Source organism: Lemur catta, chromosome 6 (genome assembly GCF_020740605.2).
Source record: "Lemur catta isolate mLemCat1 chromosome 6, mLemCat1.pri, whole genome shotgun sequence".
In the NCBI taxonomy this organism is placed as follows: Eukaryota; Metazoa; Chordata; class Mammalia; order Primates; family Lemuridae; genus Lemur; species Lemur catta.
Window position 1 is genome coordinate 86,428,056 of NC_059133.1, and position 26,272 is coordinate 86,454,327.

Consider the following 26,272-nt stretch of genomic DNA (forward strand, 5'->3'; position numbering starts at 1 on the left):
AAAAGTAGGAAATTTTAGTAGAAAATCAAAGGACCTAAAATCATTTAGTCTAACACAAAATACAATGTAAATAACAAGTATTTAATTATTTTTAAAAGCCCTGAAAGCTAATTATCTGACAGCAAACTAATTAATCAAAAGAAACTCAAAATCTCTACAACCTGCTTACTAAAAGTACCAACAATGGAAATTGTTGATCTAGCTCACTACTTCTCAAATGAATAACATTAAAAATCTAGTGTTATATTTCCAATCCACTACTTTTATAAAATATAATACTTTTGTAAAATACAATGAAAATGAATTACTTGAAAAAGGAAATTTAAAAAAGGCATAAAAATTATGAGCCTCAATTATTTTATTATTTGATTCAAATGACAAAATTGCTTTATCAGATTGATACAAAAATTTCTAGACACTCTCGATTTCAGTTTTTATCTCATGGAGGATCAGAAACAAATAGTTCTTAGACTTACCACTCGCCACATTTTGAGGAATGCTTATCTAGCTTTTGGCTACCTATTCTACCCTACCCCCCAGTATACACAATCCTTTGGTATTTGCAACCATCTCTATTATTTATTGTCTGTGTCTTCCCACTCTCTCCACAAATGTAAACTCCATGAGGGCAGGGGTTTTGTATGCCAAGCAACAAAACAGCACCTGGCAAATAATAAGTGCACAATAAATGCTTGTTAAATTTGTTGAGTCCATTGATCAATTCACAGTCAATTTTTGTTTTCTTTCTACCATGCTGCCTTAGCACAAATAAAAATTCTTGTTTTGTCCCCTTTGACACTTCAAAGTCTTTACTTTGAGATTCTAAATACCTTGCTCTCTGGCATTTCTACTGAACATCAGCCAGGCCTCTCTAACAACCCCCTCTCCCTAAAGATCCTTTTCTAAAGTATCCAGTAGCCCAGATTTCTCCCCAAGTTCATTCTTCCAGAAATAATGATTTTAAAAAGAAAAGAAAAAGAAAAAATATCTGTGCTAGAGGAAAAAACAACCAATATTTAACTCAAACTTATTTGTTACACACCCTGTATTAGTCACTGTATATTTGTCACCTTCATTTAAATGCCAATATTAACTCTGTATGATAAACATTATCCCCATTTTATTTTTTTTCTATAGTATCCAGCCATTCCAAATCCCCATTTTAAAAATACGAAAAACTGAGGTTCTAAAAATAGGTAACTTGTTTCAATCCCATCAAAATAATACTGAAGAATTTCTGAACACTTACCTATAAATAGGCATTGTATTTTCACGTACTATATATCCATTTTTTCACATGACCTCTAACTAGTGAGTGGAAGAATATGGATTCACCCTGACTGTTTGACACCAAAGTTGGTGTTCTTTTCTGACTCCTTATCTAGTCAAACCACCTCTCTCATTTAATGGTCAGGGAATGGCACAAAGAGGTTACGTAATTTATCCAAACTATACAATTACTTTAATAACAATGCCAGAGTTGAAATTCTTGACTTTTATTCTAATGCTTTCCATTATGCACGTCATGGTACAGATAGTACTATATCCAGCAAAGGAAAGCACCAGGTCAGATAGTTCTGGCAGTTAGTTGTATCTGGCTTATTTCAGAAGACAGATCACCTTCAGGCAGATGCAGAATCAACTCAGATCTCTACTGTTAAATTCCCTCTTTCATTAAACTCATAAAGATTAACAGAGACAATTAGCACTGTTATCACCATTTCCTTATTCACAAACAGTTACAAATCACCCACAGACAACACTTTGTGAAAATTCTAACCTGAGCAATTACAAATCACTTATTTGAATAAACATTAGGCTTTCTCCCAAATCACTTTGTCTTTGGGGAGTGTAAAGAGCAGTAAAGCAGAGGAGTCAACGTTTCCTGTGCAAGTTAACCATTTTTTCAATTTTCACTCCAGTTTTACCTCTAATGTGAAAGCCATTTTCCAAAAAAGGAGTAACATTGTTTTAGCATTTCCTTGGAGTTACCAATGTCATGTTATGAATGTTAAGAAGCTGGCTTTCACTCTGGGAAATGTGAAATTCTAATTTAAATCAGATTAAGATTATAAAGTATCATGTTTCATGCATCATCAAGGCATTGGTACAGTGAACGTTAAATATGTAAACAGATGTAAGTTTTCAACAAAAATAAGTTTGCAGTGGTCTCTAATATTATCTAGTCTAGTGTACATCCGTAGTTAAGAAAATTTTCAATTAGGAAACTTACTCATTATTTTAAGTGCTAAGACTTCTTGGCTCAAACTATCTGAGCAAAAATCATTTATAAAATGTTTTTTCATTGACCTGTTCAGTAAATTGCTTATTTTGAATACAATTTAACTTTTTCTTATCCAGTATCACCATGAAGAACATCAAGTTCATAGACAGTGACATCTTTTAATACAGCGGTAACATTTAAAAGAAAAGAGAATTGATTACCACATAGAAGATCTCAAGGTATTTATGTTTCTAATTAGTATTTCTTTAATCCTTTTACTTTCAATCATCACTTTTTGCTGATGTCACTGGATCTCCTTCAGTTGCACCATGGTATCTATATAAAAATCATGATAAAGTGAAAGGTTACCAAAGGTGCCCTAGCTTCTAAAGAATAAACCGACTTTACATATGCTAAGTCTCTCCTACCAAATAAAATAGGCTACATTTTACTTATGTTTACTTTCTTCTGGATAAGAAACTGTATTTTACATATTTAAGGTTGCCAATAATCTATCAAATAATAGGATAGGGATTTAAAAGGAAGTGCCTTCGGGGGCTGGCCCCTTAATGTGATTCAGTGAAGAGGACCAGAGGTAAGCAAGAGTAAGCCCTACCTGAAGGAGATAGCATCTACTTAAAGGTGGATTACTGTTCTCAAGCAAAATTGAAGGCCTAGCACTGCCCACTCTTCTGTTTTTTAAGAGGCAAGACATCAAGGTTTTTATATGCAATCTGACAACTTTCAATGTTAGCAACTAGAGAAATCAGGGAGTAGCTAAAGGATAAGTCTGTTGGTTGCCAGTTAGAGGCCACTGAAGCAGCACTTTACTACTACTACTGTTTCTTAGATTCTCATCTGTACTGAAAACCAGAAAACTGGCCCTGAATTCAAGTCATTGCTTTAGAGAAATTATTTTCTCAAAGTATGTGTGGAGGGCTCAGCCAGACTAGAACTAAAAGATTTCTCCTACTCTTCTAATTCTGTATTGTCAACATTCTAGATTGGCTTTACCTAATAAATAAATCTGCCACTACCCACACACAGCAAACAATGGCTAATTTATGTAATAGAGTAGGTCAGTAGTACAAATGTGAATATATACATTACTAAGTAGATACAGATATTAGTTAGCACTTCTTCTGAGAATGAGTTACATGAGAAATTTCCCATACTTTTTAAATATACACTGCTCCAATCACACTTGACAAGCAAATACACTGAAAAACATTCAAATGTTACTGGAAAAATTAGCACGCGAGGGGAAAATCAACATGTGAAGTATTTTCCCAGTATTTCATGATACTATTCAGAATCATTATGTAAACTGGTTCTCAGCATATGCTTGCCAAATAGATAGGAAGTTCTCACCATTTTATAGACAAGGAAACAAAAATCAGAAAATAGAATAAGCTGGTCAATATTAGAAAAACGTGGCCAAAACAGGATTCAAATTCACGTCTGGACTACTAGCCAATGTCACCACCGCAATATTTCCCTTAGAGGCTTATGCTAACAAATGGTTTGTGAAAAAAAGTAAACAAAGGGGGAGAAGAAAAGAGAAGTGACAAAATAATATTATAAAACCTGAATTATCCAGGTCCCAAATTTATTCTGCCCTCAATTATCCAGCATAATAGCTAACTTGGAATTCAGCACAGAAAACTTGAAAACTGTCACCAATCCCAAAAATAATAATCCCAGTGAGGTGTAATTAATGCCTACAGTTGCAAAAATACAACATGGCAGCAAAAGCATTAGCAATAATATCTTCAATAACCACAGGATGTAAGCACTTCTTCATATAAAAGTAATGATCTTGTGGAGGGTGAGGATAAATTTTAAAGTTAGCAACAGAAGGCAAAAAAAAGTGAGTCACTAATATTTCCCTATGGTCTCACTCTGAAGACGAACATAAATTGCTCAATAATTGCAAACTAGCCAGTTTTCCTCCAGCATTAAAGAATACCAAACTAAATAGCTGGCATGCTCACATAAAATTTTTTGAAGCCAGGCACAGGGGCTTACGCCTGTAATTCCAGCACTTTGGGAGGCCAAGGTGGGAGGATCACTTGAGGCCAGAAGTTCAAGACCAGCCAGAGCAACAGGGAGACCTAGTCTCCACAAAAAAAGAAAAAAAAAAAATTTAATTTTTTTAAATGTTTGAAAGGCACATATTTTAAACACTAGAATCTCCTTCTCCCCACTCCTGCCACCAAGACAGTGAGCTATTATTATAAGAGGGATGAAAATAAGAGTGACTAAAGTCACAGCACATTCACTTTCTTACATCATACTTACTCCAAAGCATAAACTTACAGAAAGTAATGATTGATAGAATCCTTCACACATACTGATTTTTTTTTTCTTCTCTTTTAGGGGCAAGTTCATATGACTGGATGACTCACATAAATTAATATTCAGATTATGGGGATCCACTACACATCATATAAGATAGTCCTAACAACCTTACAATGTAGTAATTTAATGAAGGTGAAAAAAAATGCTAAAAGCTATTGATGAAACTGAAAGATGGACACTGATTAAGAAATACAATTATTTTGTTTTAAAAAGAATAACTAACAACAAGTGTAAACACAAGGTTGTGACAAAGTAGCAATTTTAACTAAGTCACATACATGTAGATTTTATACTCTACCTTCATGAACATAAAAAAGAACATAAAGATACATTCTAGAATAATTTTCAAACTGAATTCCACAGTGCCTTAGAGGTTACAGTTCTACAAATAAGTGAACTAGATCTGGACACTAATATAAGATTATAATTATTATACCATAATCTCATTTCAAAGTTTTGTTCCTCATGCTAGCCTAATTGTTTTCATTTTATTAAATACACATGACAAATATTATAAATGTATACTATATATAATCTCATTTCAAGGTTTTGTTCCTCATACTAGCCTAATTGTTTTCATTTCATTAAATACACATGACAAATATTATAAATGTATACTATAAAATAAGTACACAACAATAAAATACCACATGCATCCCTTTTATATATCGGGGTCCTCCCTAAGATCTAATTTGCAAAAAAGTTGCTGTTGTTAGAAAATTGCTCTATTCAGAAAGTTTAGAACCTACTGTTCTATGTCATATAAGTCAGGGGTATATTCATAATATTCTACTGTCAAAGTCAGAGGCGTAAGCGTGTACTATACCATTTAAAAAAATTTTATAAGTACTACAATTTAAGCATTGGCGCTTCAAGTATAACTGTTCTGCTATCTGAAATATTATGTGAATAAGAATTTCATTCTCCCACCTTTCTGGATAACCACGGATAGTATCTCAATAAACATCTCTATTTCAGAACAATGTTAAGAAAGCTTTTTGAAAATTTTGAAACTAAATTTATAAAATCATTGAATTTTATTACTTTTAAATATACCAGAGGCTTAAATTAAGACTAAAATGAATATAACAATAACAGTTAAATAAAACAATTTGAGTATTTACTTCAGCTCTGATGGCATGTGAATACATTAGACATTAAAAATAGAGGTATCCAGGCCTAGACATGAACTTATTTCTATATTCAAAATCTGAATCGTAATGCCAATTTAAGCAAAGAGTAATTATAAGAAAAAAGTGAAAAAGCATTAAAAATGTGAAAGAGTTGAATGGCAGAAGGAGGCAGCAGCATGATGAGAAAGAATTGAAACCCATAATACCAAAAAAAAAAGACAGTATTAAAAAAATTTCTAACTATGACTTACATAGAGAAGTACCATCTTCTCAAAAAGCGTTCAAACAGTACCTCACAAAAACCAAGAAAACCCATACTCTTCGTACAAAACAAGGCTTATTTACAACTTTTTAAAAAATCTATTCAAGTAATATAGTTTTAATTTCTACAAATATCAAATACACTAAAATATCCAATATAAAAAGAGAATATTAAGTTAATTAGGGCCAGAAAAACACTACTATGGTGATCAAATGTTCTAGCAAAACAGAACAGAAATTGGTGAGAAATTACAGGAATTTAACCTTTGACCTACCTCACCATCCTATGTACTGTTACTACAATAGAGGCTTAAAGGTTCTAGCAAACATATCAACTTTTTAGCAAACAACCTCTAAGTTCGCCTTCCTATGTAAACTCAGTTAAATTCAATTTTTTTTAATGTAAAGATAAAGAGTACTGGTTCTTACCTCTGGTCCTGATGCATGTGACAAGTCTCCTCACTGGCATACTTGCTGCCTAAGCAGCTACAAAGACCAGGTTAGCAGCCATTTTGAGACAGCTGCACAGTCTCAGTTGCACAAAAGTGTAATTAAAATGGCTGCAATGTGCACTCAAGAACTCACACAGTGAAAACTCAGCTATGTATCAAAGCCCCCCCTCCCCCATTTTGTCAGTCTGCAGGAAACTGAACACAGACAACAGCTCATGCATATACTGCAACACACAATGCAGCTACTCAGGACACAGAAAAAGAAATCAGAAGACAGCAAGCCAGTTTTGTAACATAATGCCTGTGAATCCGGACTTGCAATACAGACTTTAGGTACAGCCAGATCCCAGACAACTTTAAGTCCATGCCACATATTAGCAGTTACAGAGATAGAGCCAAATCACACAGAGCAAACATCAGGGAATTCGCCTGAAAGAAAGCCTCCATTTCAGTCCAGAAAAAAAAAGTTAAACCCTGCTCAAGGCCTTCTTTTTTTTTTTTTTTTTTTTACCTTTTATAGTACTTTTATCATGAAAAGAATTTCAATTTTATAATTCTAGAAAGTTAAGCTTAAATCTTGAGAGTCATTTGATCAAGTTAATTTCAATTTATAGACGGCTAAAGATCTCCTCCACAGAATCTAAACCCCAAAGTGCTCAAATCTAGCAGAATGGTTTAAGCCTATAATCAAATTTTTGAATATTGACAATAGAGTCTTTGTAACTAATATGGCAACAAAGCTTATTTTGAGTAATTTATCATAAAGATAAAAACAATCCCTTCTCTTCCTTAGTACAGATGGTCACAAACATTAATATTCCCAGGTAAGTGTTTGGTATCAGGGCAAATTACACTTCATCCGCTGACTCAGACCTCCTAACATTTTGATACGAGTGAAAAGCGAATAAAAATAAAGAATGTAGACACTTGAAAAAAGTAGGGAGCACAAAAGGGTAAAATTCAGCCTAAAATTGAGTACATTAACAAGACAAATTTAAAAGAGGTTCAACAAATTTGGCTTGGCAGTAACAGAGCCATCAAGAGAAAGGAAGGACAAAAGCACAGAAAGAACATCAGCGATGGAATCCACATTTTCCTTCTGTTTTCCTCAGTCTACCATTCTAAAATTTTGCTACCCTGTGCTAGCTTGTCTCTATCTATTGCTAAATATAGGTATTTATTAAAATTTTTTCAAGGGTATATAAGGGCATTAGGGATATAGCTAAAAAGAGATTGACCCTATGACTTGATAACGGTTCAAGATGAGCAATGGAATGGACGCATAGGATTCATTATGTCATTCTATTTCTATACATATTTGAAACTTTCCTAATAAAGGTTTTTTTAAATTACTCATCTTTACAAGGTCCTTATTTATTTTCCATGAGGCAAACTGGATAATGTAATAACTACTTTAAGTATTGCATCAGAAAAAAAAAGCTATACTTGATTCAAGCCATATTAATTCTTCAAAAATATAACTGATTCTCTGAGGGTGTCTCAAGCAAAGTCTATTCATTAAAACCAAGATTTGGCAAACTGGGAAAGACTGGAACAGGAAAGACATTGCTGTAGCCCTGGAATCTAAGTTTAATTGCTGGGGGAGGGAGGTTGCACAAATAGCCAAAACACTCAGAGCTGCCTGATGAACAGCTTCTAACATTCTGGAAGCAGATTTTTTTGGAAGTCTGATCTACAAAGATTTAAATTATGTAACACACCCTCAAATAGATGATACCCCCTTCAAGCCTCCTCCCTTGTCTTGCCCAGTACCTTTCCAAAGTAAATCCTGGCTACTTTTTTCTTAGTCTAACAAGGTAAAGCTGCTGGCTACAGTTGAGCATCCCTAATCTGAAAATCCATAACACTCCAACAAGCATTTGCTTTGAACATCATGTTGATGTTTAAAAAGTTTTGAATGTTGGAGCATTTTGGATTTCAGATTTTCAGATTAGGGATGCTCAAACATTATCAATTCTGCAAAAATATCTAAATCAGAAACACTTCTGGTCCCAAGCATTTCAGATAAAGGATACTCAACCAGTAGTGGCTATAAGCGCTACTTTTCACCCGATTTAGATTTCAAAATAAGAAACATAATGTTTCATCATTGTATCCTTCCTCCTCCAGCTACTACAATTATCTTACTAACAATTTGCTAGATTTTCTCTACTATATCAAGGCAGGTAAGTCAAATTAATAAATATGCCAACTGCCTACCACATGCAAGATGCTTTGGAAGACAAAGTTGTAGGAAGGTACATTAATATGTATCAAGCCTTCAGGTGAGTTTTATATACATTTCAATTAATTTTCACACTAACCCTAAAGGTAAAGTTTTTTTCCCCAATTTGTGATAGAGGAAACAGGCTTAGTTGAGATTGAGTAACTTTATGAAATTGATAAGAGCTGAAATACAACTCTGACTACACTTAGCCCAAGCCCATAGAGCTTTATCCAACCCTTCACACATCGGCTCTGTTTCTGTGTCTGATAAAATAGTTTAGGAAAGAAAAATGATTATTCTGATATTCAGATAACTGGTGCCACTGTCAACACCTTTCACTCTATGTCCCATAGAAACCATCCTATTTCACCTGATAAATCCTACTCATGATTCAATCTACACTACCTTAATCACTGGCAATCCTTTCCTTACTCTCCTTTCTCTTTACTATGCCCATTCCCAAACCAGATGTAACTACTCTCTCAAGACCTTTTATGCATATCATCATTACATTTACCATATTTCATTCCTTATATCGTTATCTTAATTCATTTTCCATTCTCTTCCATAGCATGAAACACATTTGCTCAATAGATGGTGTGCTGAAATTAACTCCCAGTGTTTTTGTTTCTACCACAAAAATCTCAGAAAATTCTACATCTTTAAGAACCTTCATTTTTAGGATCTCAACTCTTACTTTCTAGGAAGAAGTAGTCAACTAATAAGTCATAAAAATTTTTAGTGTTCGCTTAAAGGAAATCTGCACTTCAGAATTAAAAATGGAAAAAAATATCTTTTTTACAGCATTTTCAGTGTTTAGAATGTTTTTATAGGCACTACACATGAGCTACTATGTGCTTAGAATAGCTAAACTCTGCAAAAAGTCTATAGGAAACTACAGAACATAATTATATTTACTTTTAAATTTTATTAATACTGGCCGGGCGCGGTGGCTCATGCCTGTAATCCTAGCACTCTGGGAGGCCAAGGCAGGTGGATCGCTCGAGGTCAGGAGTTCGAGACCAGCCCGAGCGAGACCTCGTCTCTACTAAAAATAGAAATAAAAATTATCTGGACAACTAAAAATATGTATAGAAAAAATTAGCCGGGCATGGTGGCGCATGCCTGTAGTCCCAGCTACTCGGGAGGCTGAGGCAGTAGGATCGCTTAAGCCCAGGAGTTTGAGGTTGCTGTGAGCTAGGCTGACGCCATGGCACTCACTCTAGCCCAGGCAACAAAGTGAGACTCTGTCTCAAAAAAAAAAAAAATTTATTAATATTACTAAGAAAGTAGGATGCAGCTTGACTGTATAATGTCACAGATTATCTTGGAAGAAATTTGTTTTTGATAGGGTCATCTGTAATGGGCCCAATAATCATTTATTTGTAAAAGTATACATATTTGGAAACAATTTCTTTTCTTTTTCTTTTCACGTGGTTCTCAGCGTGAACAGAAACAATTTCTAATGTTAGATAAACATTTCCATGACTACCCAATGTTTAATCTCTTCCTACGTAAAAACTAGCACTTTCACAAAAGTTTTCTTTATTTCTCTCTACAATGACCATCTAAAATAGGAGTGCTACAATCTGTAATTTTTACAATCAGAGAATGTAATCATTTTGCAGGAGTCACAAGTAGCAATGGAAAAAAACCTAGAAGAGAATTAACTCTAGTCAACTGCTACATTTTTTATATATCACACTATTTGAAAACTTTGCATATGAAAATTCCACAGAACTTAAAAGTTTTGTTGCATTTGGTAGGAGATAATTACACATTTAATTTTTTTAGATGATTTAATTATAAGCTATTGTTAACATATATTTTAAAAGGAAAAGGCACATTAGAAGAATCTTAAGATGATGAAATGAAAACAGCTGATTTCACTCCCTCAAATCCCACTAAAACTCCAATAAAGGGGTTTTTCTTAGGCATAAATCCTAAAAAACAAGAAAGAAAAGTAAGAGACAACAGCTACGAAGAAAACTGGGAAGCTGGAAAACAACAAGGACCAGTGGTACCTAACTTAGCAGTCCCTAAGACCTCATATTCTAAAGTGCAGTGGTGACAAGTTAAGAACCAATCTGGGCCGGGCGCGGTGGCTCATGCCTGTAATCCTAGCACTCTGGGAGGCCGAGGCAGGAGGATCGCTGGAGGTTAGGAGTTCGAGACCAGACTGAGCAAAAGTGAGAATCCGTCTCTACTAAACAATAGAAAGAAATTAACCAGACAACTAAAACTATATAGAAAAAGCTAGCCAGGCATGGTGGCTTATGCCTGTAGTCCCAGCTACTTGGGAGGCTGAAGCAGCAGGATTGCTTGAGCCCAGGAGTTTGAGGCTGCTGTGAGCTAGGCTGACGCCACGGTACTCTGGCCTGGGCAACAGAGTAAGACTCTGTCTCTGTCTCAAAAAAAAAGAACCAATCTGTTTTACATAGAAGAAACCTCAAAAAACATGGGAAGCAGAAGAACCAAGTACCTTTGGAAATTGGGGTGAAGGGAGCAAAAAGTAAGAAGCTATGGCTAAAAGAAAAGAATACTAGTGAAAGCTGTTTGGAAAGCAGTAAAATACCATAGATGACCTTACCAAACACATTACAGTAAATACGTCTTCTCCCCCAACCCTATCAAAAGCCTGAAGATAATATCCACAGTTAAAAATTAAAGTACTATACCAAAAAGAGAGGGACTCAGTGCTGACTGCAGAGATTACCTGGTCTTCTTCCTCCATTAATCTTCCAGAACCAGAACGCTGGCAATCACACCCTTATTCTCTACATATGAAAATAGAAGATATTCAGATACTATAGGGGTATAAGACACAAGACCTAAGGTTCAGGGGGACCTCCCCCAAAATGGCCCACCCAAAGAAGCCTATAGGGAAGTTCAAAACTGCCAAATTTAGATATTCCAATCAACTTTTTAATCTTCCAAATCAAATTATGCAGTGAGCCAAGGAAGGCAACTGAGAAAAGTCTGACATAAAAGACAAAGACAAACCTGCCCCCCCCCAAAAAAATACACAAACAATAGACTATGCAGGAATAAGAAAATTTCCAAAGAAATTAATTGACACACAAAAGAGACTGCATTCTTCAGTCAAGAAGAACATGATAGGAAAAATGAAAAATTCGATTTCAGAAGAACTGGATGATAAAAGTTGAAGAAATCTACTTTAGCAAAAAAAAAGATAAAATTTTATGTAGGAGGAAAAATATAATTGGAGTTTCCATCCAGAAATTCAAATTGGAATAACAGAATGGCAAAAGAAGGACTTCACCAATGAAATCATGTAAGAAAACTTTCCAGAATTGAAGAGCAAGAGTTGCCAGACCAGAAGAGCCCAATGAAAGCCAACAAACAATAGTAATCAGATCTACACCAACACATGTTACAATGAAATTTCAGAACACTAGAAATTAAGAGTCTATGAGCTTCCACTGAGAGGGGAAATCAGAAATAAGAATGCTTTCAGATTTCTTAGTAGTAATAATAAAAGCAAAAAGATAACAGAGCAGTGCCTTTAAAATTCTAAAGGGAAATAATTTTAACCTAGATTCTATACCCAGCCAAACTATCAATCAAGCATAAAAATAAAGAATGACATTTTTCAAACATACATGGTCTTAAAAAAATATATCTCCCATGCACCCTTTCTCAAAGCCACCAGAGACTGTGGTCCCCTCCCTACAAAGACAGAATAAGTCAATAAAAAGACATGGCATATGGAAAAGAAAGGTCCTAGAAGATGGGTGAAGGAAATCCCCACAATGGTGAATAAAGTTCTAAAGATGACAGTCATATACAAAATATGAAGAGCAACTAGGCCAGACTGGAGCAATGACACTTAAAAAACAAACATAAGGCCAGCACAATGACTCACACCTGTAATCCTAGCACTTTGGGAGGCCGAAGCAGGAAGATCACTTGAAGCCAGGAGTTAAGAGACCAACCTGGCAACATAGCGAGACCTCATTTTGGCAAAAAATTTAAAAATTAATCAGTATGGTGGCATGCACCTGTAGTCCCCAGCTACTCAAGAGGCTGCGAGCTATGATGATGCCACTATACTCTAGCCTAGGCAACAGAGCAAGACCCCATCTCAAAAAAAGAAAAAAAACCAGAAAGAAAAAGAAACAAACATGAGTCAAGATCTCCTGCTACTGGACTTGTGGAAATAACTGTCTTCTAAATAAATATCAAAAGATCCTTAGTAAAGAACTGTATCAAATCATCTTAACTATTATTATTTATTATATGGAAGAGACTCATGTATACTGATATAAAGCTGACATCATACTCATGAGTCAACAACTATCATAAACTATATCAAGGAAATGGGTCAAGATTTTCATGATTCTGTTGTGCAGAGCAGTCAATTTTACATAAGTAGATTACTTAATACAAAACTAACAAGACAGGAATTCCCTAGGACTAAATGAATGATTTGTGACTAATATCTTATTTTTAATAGTCATAACAGAAAAATACTTTCTTCTTTATCTCTAGTCCCCTATTTAATATTTTGTATAAATAGTAATTTAAGTAATATCTTGATCCGATATCCTTAGAATTCATGTGGGGAAAATATCCTATGAAAGATCTTAATATAGGTTATTAGCTAATAAACTACCAGAAACATTTTAAGAATGATTCTGCAAAAAAATACTGAATATATTGACTTTGTCCAGAAACTGATTGAAACAATGATTAATATTATATAAAGCATCATAATTCATTCCTTTTACTTTTTATGAATCAGTTTACGTAGTTTATAAGAATCTGTTTTCCCTCCCACCAGGATAAAATTGGATAAATCAAATTTGTGACCATGACCATACAAGAACTGTTGACATTTAAAAACAAATCTCTTAATTAGGTATGACAGGGAACAAGGACTGCATCTCAAATGTAGAAATTATGCCTACTTTATAAATTTTCACAGGAAAATCAATTTAGTATCTCTTCTATAGCTTATGCATTCCAAGCTTTAAAGGGAATAAAGAATAGTACTTCCCAACAGGCCAGAGACACTGACAAATGTGAGAATCTCAGAGAACCAAGATACCCTACAAGGGTATTGTAGATGAATGTTGATTGAGATAAATCAAATGGCTTGGCTACTGATTGTATAAATAAGCTGATAAATAAATTATAACAATTTATAAAACATCCAGACAGAAGTCAAATTGATATAGTTTTATCAGACAATAAGAAGGTCTTTCTAAATTAATCAACTCCTCATTAGACCTATATGAATTAAATGGCCAAACATCAAAATATACTGAATCAAAAAATCACTAAACAGACTTATACAGCCAAATCTGTGCCTCTAGAGGCAGGAGTTTAATCACAAAAAGGGTTATGGAAGAAAAATAACACTTTGCCTCAATTTTGGGTGAGCATGTCCAGCAAGAGATTAAAAATAAGGGAGTGGGGAGAAATCCTGTGTGGATCTAGTCCCCGAAATAAATTACTTCATCCCTATCTGGCAATGACGACTGTCTGAAGAAATGTGACAAATCTTGACTGTCAAATCGTTTGACAATTTATCTAGTGGGTGCCTGCCATTTAAGTAAATTACATGTTTATTTTTTTAAAAAAGTTCTGAAATCTATGGATGAGTTTAAGAAAGGAATTAGAATATCTTACTCCCTTTTTTTGTACCTCCACCTAAAATGAAGAGATTCTGTTCTTTCAATAAGCAAGTATTTATTGAATATTAAGGTAGGCACAGTGGAAAGCAATCTTATACTTTTAATAGTGGTTTTATACCTGATTAGAAGGAATTTTTCTTTAAAATGTGACATTTGTCAAATCAATAAAATGTAGTTCCTAACCCCCAGAAGCTTATAAAAGTACTACATCAAATATAAAAGTGGAAAGGAATAAATGACTTTAAAAGAGATACAAAATAAAGCAAAGAGAAATTAGAGAACTTCTAGCTCAAAATAACAACATACTTTATTGAACATATTATTTAATATGTAGGTACCATGGCAGCCATGAGTCTTACCTTCAAAAATCAAGGATCTGTATCAGAGAGCTAGAATTCTCCTAACATATTATAACCTTCTTTCTGTCCTCTGAAATACTAAACATGCTTTACTAGTAAATAAATAATGCTTATTGGAATGGCCTTCTAGGAAGATGTCCTCAATCTCTCCCCAATAGTCTCACTTTCTGTGCCCTACACAAATATCTATTGTTTTACTTATCATATTCTCCAAAAAGTTATTTATTTATTAAGCAAGTACATTTTGTCTATACAGAATTCACACAACCCCAATCTTTTCACTTGTGTATAATACAAGGTCCTTAAAAATCACATTTTCTACCATGAAGATGTATATTTTATGCACATAACTTTGAGTGTAAAATAAGCAATTGAAACAACTGTCACTCAATTTATCTGAAGTCCTTTTAAATTAAGCAAGTTAACCTGGAAAGCTCAAAAATACTACACTGAGTTTTAAATATTAAAAATTCCAATTCTTGTAAAACTTATCATGATTTAGTGTTTTCAAAGGCAAGACAAGAGGGGAAGAATTCTATCAAATAAGATAAATATTTCTAATAACTGGGACCCTCAGCCACAAATCACAAATATAAAGGTCCAAAAATACCATTTCAAACAAAAATACACAGAGTTATATCATAACTGGACCTAACTCTGAAAACAGAGAACCAATTTTTAGCATCTGATTATAAATTACTTTGAGAGACCACTTCCCCAGCTTCCTCAGAGCAGAAAATGCTATTCATTAATATCTATGTCTCTCTTTATTTTATAAAATCTAATTTTAGCTGAGTACATGATTATCCATTTTGACACTGCATTTCCCAGGCTTCTCTCCCTAGCTAAGTATGTCCCAATGACAAAATGATCATCCATAAAACATGAGTCAAAGTGAGATGTGTCACTTCCATACCATGGCTTTCAAAAGAATGAGTGTACACTCCCATTGCCCTTTCTCCCCTGCCCCTGGCCAGTAAGATGGAAGCCATATGTTAAGGCAAAGTCATCAATAAACTCTAAACAATCTTACTCTATACTATTACATGAGAGAAAACATTCATCATTTTTTCTTTTTTTTTTAATTTTTATTCTCTAATAACTTTACAGGCAGCAGTTCTTAGAGACATTCGTCATCTTTAAACAATAGTAATGGAGTCTCCCTTATTAGCCTTTATTCTAATCCAATTTACTTCTCACATTTACCACCTAAAAGGAAATAAAAGACAGAAATCCAAAAATGGTCCTTCTTTTCCCTTCCATGCTTTTTACCATTTCTTCCTTCTCTTAAGGCACTCTATCTAATAAGGGTATCATCAACACAGATATACTCCTAAGGCTCCAGGCCTTAGCTGGGAATGAGTTGCAGCAGTCATTTTTTATTGTTCCATCAAAGTCTTTCTCCTGAAACAGCAGATTCCCTCCCCATATTTCTAGGTTTACCCTTCTACAAAATGTAAGTCATTATTGTTGAGAATTACTGACCCAAAGAGAGATCATTTTATGGCTTTGACAGTTCTGAGAATCACTATTCAAACATACAACTAAAATTTCTTCCTAGAATGTAAAAGTGCCATAGAGTGATGGACACATAATTTCTATGTACCCACCAAGATAAAAGTTCCCCAAAGTAGCACAGGGCTATACAAATAACAAAGGGAAAAAGGATCATATAAGAAGACATTATGACACTACCACCTTACATCACCATCATACAAAGGGGTCCTCTCTCCCAAAGTAGGGATATACAGCTGGTTATTCCCACTAATTACATACAAAATGTTTATTATATTCTGAACAATGGAAAATTGCAGACATAAATAAGTACTATTTCTGATGGCAAAGTTAATAAGCCATCTTCATTTCCCAGATTTTCATGTTTATTATAGATCCAATTATAAAGACTCAGAAAAGCACTGTCAACTGTACCTTTAGGCTTCCCAAATTTTTTCTAAAAGGTGGCCAAGGAAATGCCTGAGTCATTTTCTTAAAAACTCTAAAATCCAAATGATCAAAATTCAAAACTGAAAACATTCACTCTATATAAATAAGCACTAGTAGCCCTGGGTCCACTCATTATTAAAAGACTGAAAATACTCCCCAGCACTCATTCTCTGTCACCAATACAAAATGGTCTCCACCATACAACCTGAAGATATATAAACAAAGTTTAATTGTGTGAAATTCACATCTGTTTTGAACAAATTAAAATGCCAGAGGAACTCCTGATTTATTTACTCTGTAGATGGCAGGACAATCTGAGAAAGAACATTATAAAGTAATGTTTAAATAGTTGTGGACTCTCTAATAAAACATAAGAAGGTCAAATGAACATAAATTTTTAAAAAGAAGCTCCATTAATGGATAGGTAATTTCCAAGTACTCTTGGGAAGCAACAGGACTATGGCTTCCCAGAGTTAATTAATGATATTTTGGTAATCTACTGTTTAAATGTAATTTTTTTTATCTATAATATGCCCTACAACTGTTAGGAACTCAAAGGCAGGAACATTATTTTCAAACTTCTTTCTACATGTGACTCCCTTGAAAAACTAGGTATGCCAATGTATAAATTTTCCACAAGCCTCAAAACTTTTTTAAAAAATTATAATAAAAATCTTTCTAAACTAAATCACATAGTACTTTGCCTTCTCAAATAGGTTAAATATAACTGAATATTCTCTATGATTATCATTAATCACTAATAAAAATCATTAATAAATCATTACTAGGAATCATTAATAAAATCCTCAATTGTCATAATGAACATTCTATAAATATGCTGATTCTGCTCTAGGAATACTGATTCACAAACTAAATAACCAATTAACTAGATTTATAAATTCTAGCTTCTACCACTTGAAATATGACCATCCTTCACTGTCATGATGCTGGTCACCGCTTCTTGGCCCTACCCAAATGCATTTCTCTAGTAGCATTTCTCCTGTCCCTAATTTGCTACTTATCTGTTACAGTCTGGGAAACCAAGTATCATAATTCACCAGACCTAGGAAAAGTTCCCAACTAAGGGCAAAGGTCACATAAAAAAAAGCAAAATATCTAAACGTACAAGACTCAAAGACAGGGATTTTTCATTAAGATAAAATGCTTAAGAAAAGTCAATAATATCTTAACATGTGATATCTATTTCCTAGATTTATTTTCATAAAGCCAACAGTATTTTACCATTTGAGTTCTATATTCTGTATTTTCTTGATTTCTACTTTTCATGGCTTCACTAATTTTCAAGTTTAACTAGTTCAATAAAAATGACATTTTGGCAATAACCTCTTTCCTGAACCCATTCTTAAAAGATATAAAGCAGAATTAAAACTGAAATACATCCCTATTCATCAAGATCATATTTTTCACCACAATCAGCATAGATATTTAATGAATAATTTTATACCAATAATTAGAAAAAGATCCCTATGAGAAAATATAAGTTAATGCTACCGAGAAAACTAAACTGAAAGATTTTTATGTTTATTATGAGATTAAGCTCCATCCTGGCCAGAAGAGAAATTAGATGACTTTTCAAAATCCTCCATTTAAAAAATAATAGTCTATGTGAACCAAAAAAAGATTTGGTTTCAAATATTATACTTTATCTTGCAACCTATTTTTCCCCATTTCTAACTTCATATAGGCACTACTTTCATGTCATCAAGTCCTAAAGCAGATTAAAAACAGAAACATAGTCTTGTATCATCTCCTAAGTCATCCTTATTAACATTATATCAGTACCAGGAAACCAGTAAAACAATATCTTATTGAAATGTCATAGGTATAACAAATTTTCTCAGTTCCTAAAAATATTGTGGGAGTTTATAGGATCAAAGAAAAATAAACAGTATAAAGATATAAGTTCACCCCAATTTAGGTTTAATAAAATTATAAACAAAGCCATTAATTGGCTTTTTTAAAAATTTAACCAAATGAACCTAAAGTTCATCTGTATAATCAGACATGATTAGCTAAGGAAACTATGAAATGGAATTGTGAGTAGGTACTACATTTTATATAGTATACAGCACTACAAACATACATTTATATAGTGCATAGTCCTACAACAAAAAAAGCAATGCAGTAATGCTATACAAATAAGACCCATATACAGTAGCTATTTACCTAGTTTTAAATTTTATATTACATAGTCTTTTGAGAATTTAATGAAAGCTATAATGTTTTCCCCAGAAAAATGCACTTATGCAGACTCACATAAAATCATGTACATTAAGAGATCCCTGGAACTCTTTTAAGCTTATTTACAGAATCCTTAGAGGATGATGGACTCCAGGTTAAATAATATCCCCAGTAAATGGGCCATAATTGTTTGCTCAAACCTAACATATAAGTCATGTAAAAGAAACAACCAAAGCAATAAGAAATGGATCGACATAAAATTCTGAGAAAACTAGATATTTGGAAAAAATGAAAACTAGCAATCCATCTTTACACACAATATGTCAAAATATATCCATATTAAAGTTCATTAAAATTTCCAGAAAAAAATAAAGTTCTAGAAAAAAATAAATGAAATAAATGAGCAAGTAATATTTTCTAGGTAGAGAAGCACTGGAAGAAATCACAAATGAACAAGGTGGAACATTTCACTATATAAAAATGGAAAACTTATGAACATATAGAATCATAAATAATTTAAAAGGTAATAAACTAAAATAGGTTAAATATAACTCAAAAAATTACTTCAACAAATATGAAAAGCTAAAGGTTAATATTCATAAATAGCTCTTACCAGCAAGTAAGAAAAACATTAACACACACCATAGAAAACTACCCAAAAAACCTTCAAACTGCTAATTCACAGAAAATGAGAAAATGCATATATAAACATTAACAAATTCAACTTCATTAGTTATCAAAAAAAAGTTAATGAGCTACTATTTTTCACCCATCTAACTGATGGTGGTATGGTATTAATTTTCAAGAAAATTAATCTTTTATCAATTTTGTAAATTACTTTAAAAACACTTTGAAACTGTAGTTTCAAAGAAATATTCTGAAATATAGATCATGACTTATGTACAACAATGTTCACTGTAGCATTACTTATAGTAAACAAATGAGCAACAAACCAAATGGTCAACAAAAAAAGAAAGGTTTAATAAGTCACAGTACATTCCTCTTAGAAATAATAATCTGTAGCTATTTAAAAACGTATTTAAAACAAATATTTGATAATTTCGGATATTTTCAGGATACACTATTGTGTAGCCAGTAAAAAACATATGTTAGAGGAACAATGAAATGGGAAAATATTCTTAATGCTAAATTTAAAAAGCAGGAATGAAATTATGGCACCAATGAAAACTTAATTCATAAATAGATCAATAAACTTTTATAGATTGATAAACCATGGAAAAGTGAAGTTACAAAAATCACCAAAACAAATTTAGTGTGGTTATTTGGAAATGTTGCTAATTAATTTTCAACATTTTTCAAATGTTCTATAATAAGTTAAAAAATATTTAAATATATTTATCACATATTCAAATCATAGTTTAAAGAAAAAAATAAGGCTGGGCGCAGTGGCTCATGCCTGTAATCCTAGCACTCTGGGAGGCCGAGGCGGGAGGATCGCTCCAGGTCAAGAGTTCGAGACCAGCCTGAGCAAGAGCAAGACTCCGTCTCTGCTAAAAATAGAAAGAAATTATCTTGACAACTAAAAATATATATAGAAAAAATTAGCCGGGCATAGTGGGACATGCCTGTAGTCCCAGCTACTTGGGAGGCTGAGGCAGAAGGATTGCTTGAGCCTGGGAGTTTGAGGTTGCCGTGAGCTAGGCTGACGCCATGACACTCTAGCCCGGATAACAGAGCTAGACTGTCTCAAAAAAAAAAAAAAAGGAAAGAAAGGAAAGAAAAAAAAAAAATACATTTAATGATTTATAGCTTAATCATTCAAACCTGTTTTTTCTAAACTAAATTTTATGTTTAAAATTTACAAAACTACAAAGATTTTAAATAACTTCAGTAACTTAGTCTTAATATTTACATATGCTGCATACGTGTCAAAATTTTGTAGCATCATAACCACCAAACTAAAATTTCAAAATATGTTTATTCACAGAGTACTAATGAACAGACAGTTGATGTTATTCAGACAATTCATTAATCTTGGTAAATTTATACTGTTATATTTGCCTTGTAAGAAACATGACAGCAAAATTGTCCTATTTACACTGGATAAATATTTACATTATATATTATTATGTTCTTCAGTGTTTTCAAATAGCTTTTACAACCTTCTGTATTAACCTAAGAAGCAATCATCTGTATATTCAAATGAAAACATAAGCTTAAATATATAAACCAAACTATTTCGTTTTTCTGGAAGTGAAAAGTATACCATACTCTAAAATTAACTTTCTTTTCTTAACCTAAATATTTATATATATACACATACAGACACATATAGAAAATTCAGCATATTTTCAACTCTAAAACACCTGAAATAGCATGTGGAGGGGAGGGGCTGCTGGGTAACCACCCCAGAAGTATTTAAGGGGCAAGATTACACAACTGCTCTCTAAATATGCTTCTGTGTAGAAGACTTCAGAGGTTAAGGAATTACATCAGGACAAATAAAGATTCTGTTCAGGAAAAAAAGAATCTTTCCTACAACTTCATTCTATCTCAGATGTGATGTCATTTTAAAATCCACCAATCAGAAGTATTACTTTCAATTACATCTAGCTACTGTTTACTAACGGTTTTTATTTTAGGCAATAAAAATGTCCCTAAACTAACCAAGATTATAAAGCAAGTCACTTCTTCATTTGACAGTAGACTGATTCAAACTTAAGAGTTACATAATCAACCAAGAAACCAATTGTTGTATATATGAACCACAGATGAAGTTTATGAGAAATATTTACAAGTTTTTAGCCTAGTAAGAAATAACTTGCACAATGTGAGAATCATATCAAATCTTATATAACTTCTCCCAGATGTGTTATATAAGATTTAAATATAGTGACACTACCATTTTTAACCAAAATAATCAGTAGCATATTTGTAATTACCTGCTTTAAGAAACTAAAACCAGGAGAACACATAAAAAGTCAAACAGAACAACTGTACCTTATACACATGCATATGGTGCAGTGTTTTAAAAAAAAAACATATCAACAGGTTTTTTACTGATGGTTCCTTGATTCCCTCATAAAGGACAGAGTGTAACTGGGTGTTCTTTGTATAATTCTTCATCAGAAAAATGTACCAAGTATTATATTTAACATATCATGGCAAACAAAAATGCTAAGAAAATGAATTGATTAAAGAGTAACATAACTACCTAACTGAAGCAGCAGAGGACAAGTAATCAAAGGGACTGAAAACACGTAAGATTCAAATGCTTCACAAACATACAAACTGATTAATATTAAAACTTCGTTGGCTTAGGATCAAATATTTTTTTAAAAATACCCAAAGAGATTCAGATTTCATTTTAAATTACATTGTAATTCCTTCCACTGCCTCCCCGCCCCCCACCTAATATCTCCAAAAGTACAGTCGTTTGTTTTGTAAACATTCCACACATCCGTGAGAACAGAACTGGTAAAAATAGGGTTAAAAATGTATTTTCACACGTGCAGTTCAAATAAATGCACTTCCCGTGAGAAGACCACTAGGTGCTGATCTTTACCTCCCTACATATAAACCTCAATCCAGCTATATTCTAAAAGGGAAATTATAATCAAGAACCACGAGTGACAATCCTTTTTACATAAAATTAAGTCACAGCTTCTCAGAAAATCGGAGAAATAGAAAGGGGCTAGAGGTCAGTACAGGAGTACAACATAACAGAAACGTTTTTCCTGAAAAATGTGAGAATTTGAGAGGCACAAAACGAAACCCCTCAAGAACGAGCAAAATTAAATCTAGAACCCAAATGGCGTCCAACAAGAACATTAGATCTTGAAAATGAATATTGCGCTTGCGCAGCCACCGCCCCGCCAGCTGCACAACTGCAGCTAGAGCCCGACCCCGCAAGATCACGTGCTCCCATGCAGCGCCGCCCGCAGCTCCGCAGCCGCGCAGGCGCAAACACAGCTCCCGCAGCCGCCATAATGCGGACTTGACTCTTAACAAATACAATAGTAATTTAAGAAAATGTGGTTATAACAGCCCCTGGGATCAAATATACCTTTTGGGGCGGGAGAGGAGGGAGGGGGACACCAAGTTCCTTCCTACAGAGCCGTCCCGCGCAGCCGTCCCCCACGCTGCCGCCTCAGTCTTGCGCGCTTCACTCGCCGCGCTGCCGCTGCCACCGCCGCCGCCTCCGCAGATTCAAAAACAAACCCGCTTCTCCCTTGCACGCGTCGGGGCCGTTATGCAAATTAATGGAGGCGGGGCTCCGCGATCGTAATATGTACCACGCCCACTATGCTGTCAGCCAATAAGCTCTCGGACTAGCTATTTCCCCATGCAAATCTCTGGTTTTTTATTTGAATGAGGGACCTTGGCCCCGCCTCCTGCCGTGTAAAAGAGAAGGTCTGAGGTGGTGGCGCTGCGCCTCTCCCTTGCACTGTGATGTGTGTTTTTGAGTGGAGCTTCCTCAATCAGTGAGTAGCACTTGGTGAGCGCCCTCTATGAGGCTTGCAAAAGAAGAAAGGAAGTAGGTAGGTGAGAGTTAAAGGGCAGAAGGAAGGGTTTTAAAAAAAAGCCTGGAGTGTGTTGATTTATTCATAATTTACTTCTTGTAAATTCACAAAATATGTTTTTAACTGTATTAATCATAAGGAAAAGAGAAAACACATCTTTTTCCTTCAGTTTGGTGACAGAGCAGGCACTTTAAATCATACTCGCCCACCGGAAGTTGTGTTCATGGCGTTGGCTAGCACGTTGGGAGTCAACCGTTAGGGAAGTACGCAGGAAGGAGTAGGGAAGTCGCTACTCCGTTGGTTGGGAGACCTGGGTTCATACCTAGGTACTGCGGCTTAGTTGCCTATTCCTTGGACTAAGTGTGTTGCTCAGTTTTCTCACCTCTGCAATGGTGATAATGACCGCAGGTCAACTCAGTTGGGAGGACGAAATGATAGGTAAATGTAAATGTGTTTTCCAAGGCAAGAAGAGCCTTAAAAAAATGTTAGATGATAAGGTCCGGTTATTTGGGGTTTTTTAAATATAATTTCTCCCTTAAATCAGTGTATTCATTCAGTATTTATTTAGCAAATACCACATTCCAGAACTATGTTAGGAGCCTGTCCTCAAGAAGTCTATACTCCAGGCTGGGCGCGGTGGCTCACGCCTGTAATCCTAGCACTCCGGGAGGCTGAGGCAGGAGGATCGCTCGATGTCAGGAGTTCCAGACCAGCCTGACCAAGAGCGAGACCCCGTCTCTACTAAAAACAGAAAGAAATTATCTGGACAACTAAAAATATATAGAAAAAATTGGCCGGGCATGGTGGCACATGCTTGTAGTCCCAGCTACTCGGGAGGCTGAGGCAGGAGGATTGCTTGAGCCCAGGAGTGTGAGGTTACTGTAAGCTAGGCTGACGCCATGGCACTCACTCTAGCCCAGGCAACAGAGTGAGACTCTGTCTCAAAAAATAATAATAATAAAAAAGAAGAAGTCTGTACTCTAGTGGAACAGACAAAAAGGTAAATAGGAAATTTTTGTAAGTAATAAGAAATTAGCATAGGGTGGTTAATGCTTATTTTTATAACTTAAGCCTTTCAGCTTACTTGAAATATAAGGTAGCTCTTACTGAATATCACCTAATCCAGACTTGGAGAATCAGGAAAGTCTTCCTAGAAGAGGTCATCTTTAACATGAGGCTGATTTAATAAATGTCTTGCCTAAAAGCTGGACTTTATTATGAGAGCAATGAGGAATCACTTAAAAGGTTTTACATCAGAAAATGACACAATTAGGTTTACATTGCTTAATTGCTTAACTTTGTAAAGTACTTAGCACAGAACATATTACATAGGTGCTCAACAAATTATAGATGTCCAATTATAAGTTGTTATTATCATTTACTCAGTACATAGGTGCTCAATTTTAAATAGATGCTCAGAAATTATAAATATTAATATCAATATCAAATGTTCCACTCTGTAACAATAAGAGGAATGTGATTGGAATAATGGAGCCCATTAAGTTCCTCATTGTATGTCTTTAATAAGCAGGTAAAAGGAATCATTTTTGTGATAGTCTATTCTCAATGATCTATGCTAATATCAAAGGGAAAAATAATTTGGCATTAATCCTCTGATTTATCAGTTTTCTTAGATACACTCATATTCTAGACTTGCCTCCTGAAGACTCCAACTGGACAGTTTTATTGGATTTGAATATCCTGAGATATCCTCAACCACACGTTGACAGTCTCTTCAGCCATGCTACCTGCTAGTTAATCTGACCAATTATTCATAGATTCATTCAGTATTTGTATTGTACTCACGCTCTATTCTAGGCACTGGAGATTCCTAGAGGAAATGACACTGTTTCTAATGGGGAAAGAATCATAAATACAGATAAACATTATGAGATCATTAATATTTTGGAGGTATGAATTAAGAATAAAGGAAATCTAGCTAGGCTGGGCATGGTGGCTCATGCCCTGTAATCCTAGCACTCCAGGAGGCCAAGTGTGAGGAGGAAGCTCTGTGGCTAGCGCCTGCTCCGTTGCAGGTGAGACATGCTTTTTATTGTTGGGGGAATATAGCAGTGGCAAAAAGCATGCCGAGAACGTGGTGAGTGCTTATATATGGCTCTGAACAATAGTGACAACATGCCATGGGAAAGCGTGATCACATGGATTCACATAGGAAATAACACCTTGGTTACCTAAGTATGCTGACTCATGCCTCCCCGGAAGGCTGGCTAGCTGGTGGGCTGGGCCAGAAAAAATACTGCAGCAATCATCTTAGTTTGGCCTAAAAAACCTGTTGCCTATACAAATGCATTCTCCCTTATACAGAGGCAGGAGGATCGTTTGTAGTCAGGAGTTTGAGACCAGCCTGAGCAAGAGTGAGACCCCTGTCTCTACTAAATATAGAAAAAAATTAGCTGGGCGTAGTAACATGCGCCTGTAGTCCCAGCTACTCAGGAGGCTGAGGCAGGAGGATCACTTAAGCCCAGGAGTTTGAGGTTGCTGTGAGCTAGGCTAACACCATGGCATTCTAGCTCAGACAACAGAGCAAGACTCTGTCTCAAAAAAAAAAAAGAAAGAAAGAAAGAAAGAATAAAGGAAATCTAAAACAAGAGGACCTAAGTGTTCTTCATAGCATATGGGAAATCTTCACAGAGGAAGTGATACTTGACTTGATGCATGATGTAGAAATTAAAGTGGCTGTCACACTAGGTACAAAAGGAAGAGAATTCAAGTTAGATGAAACAGAAAATGCAAAAACATTAAAGAATGAAAAAGGATTGACTCTAGATCGGATAATACTCAAAATATTTATCAAGTCCTATGGCACCAGGCACTGACCAATCAAAATAGAAGCAGGCTTGAAGACCTCCTACTTTGTCAGATGTTACTCTTTTAGTTTAGTTGTGATGAGGTCCACAGGTTCTTCATCTGGGGACTGAGACAGACAGGGGTGGGGCAGCTACTT

At 34.6% G+C, this 26,272-nt stretch overlaps 1 protein-coding gene across 8 annotated transcripts in view; it reads right to left on the reverse strand.

Moving 5' to 3' along the window:
• LOC123639976 (activating transcription factor 7 interacting protein) overlaps positions 1 to 23,030 on the reverse strand; it is a 122,851-nt gene extending 99,821 nt beyond the window's left edge. For 3 of the 8 annotated variants that reach the window (XR_006735845.1, XM_045554281.1, XM_045554280.1), the window contains exon 1: positions 6,409 to 6,778. Coding sequence is in view for 2 of the 8 variants with exons in the window: in XM_045554281.1 (XP_045410237.1) it covers positions 6,409 to 6,425 (17 nt within the window). In the remaining 6 variants the exon portion in view is untranslated. Of the gene's footprint in view, positions 1 to 2,445; positions 2,824 to 6,408; positions 6,779 to 22,850 lie in introns of those variants that run through there. The other 5 variants (XM_045554287.1, XM_045554286.1, XM_045554283.1 and 2 more) reach the window with 4 other exon arrangements.
• Between the last annotated feature and the right edge of the window lie 3,242 nt (positions 23,031 to 26,272).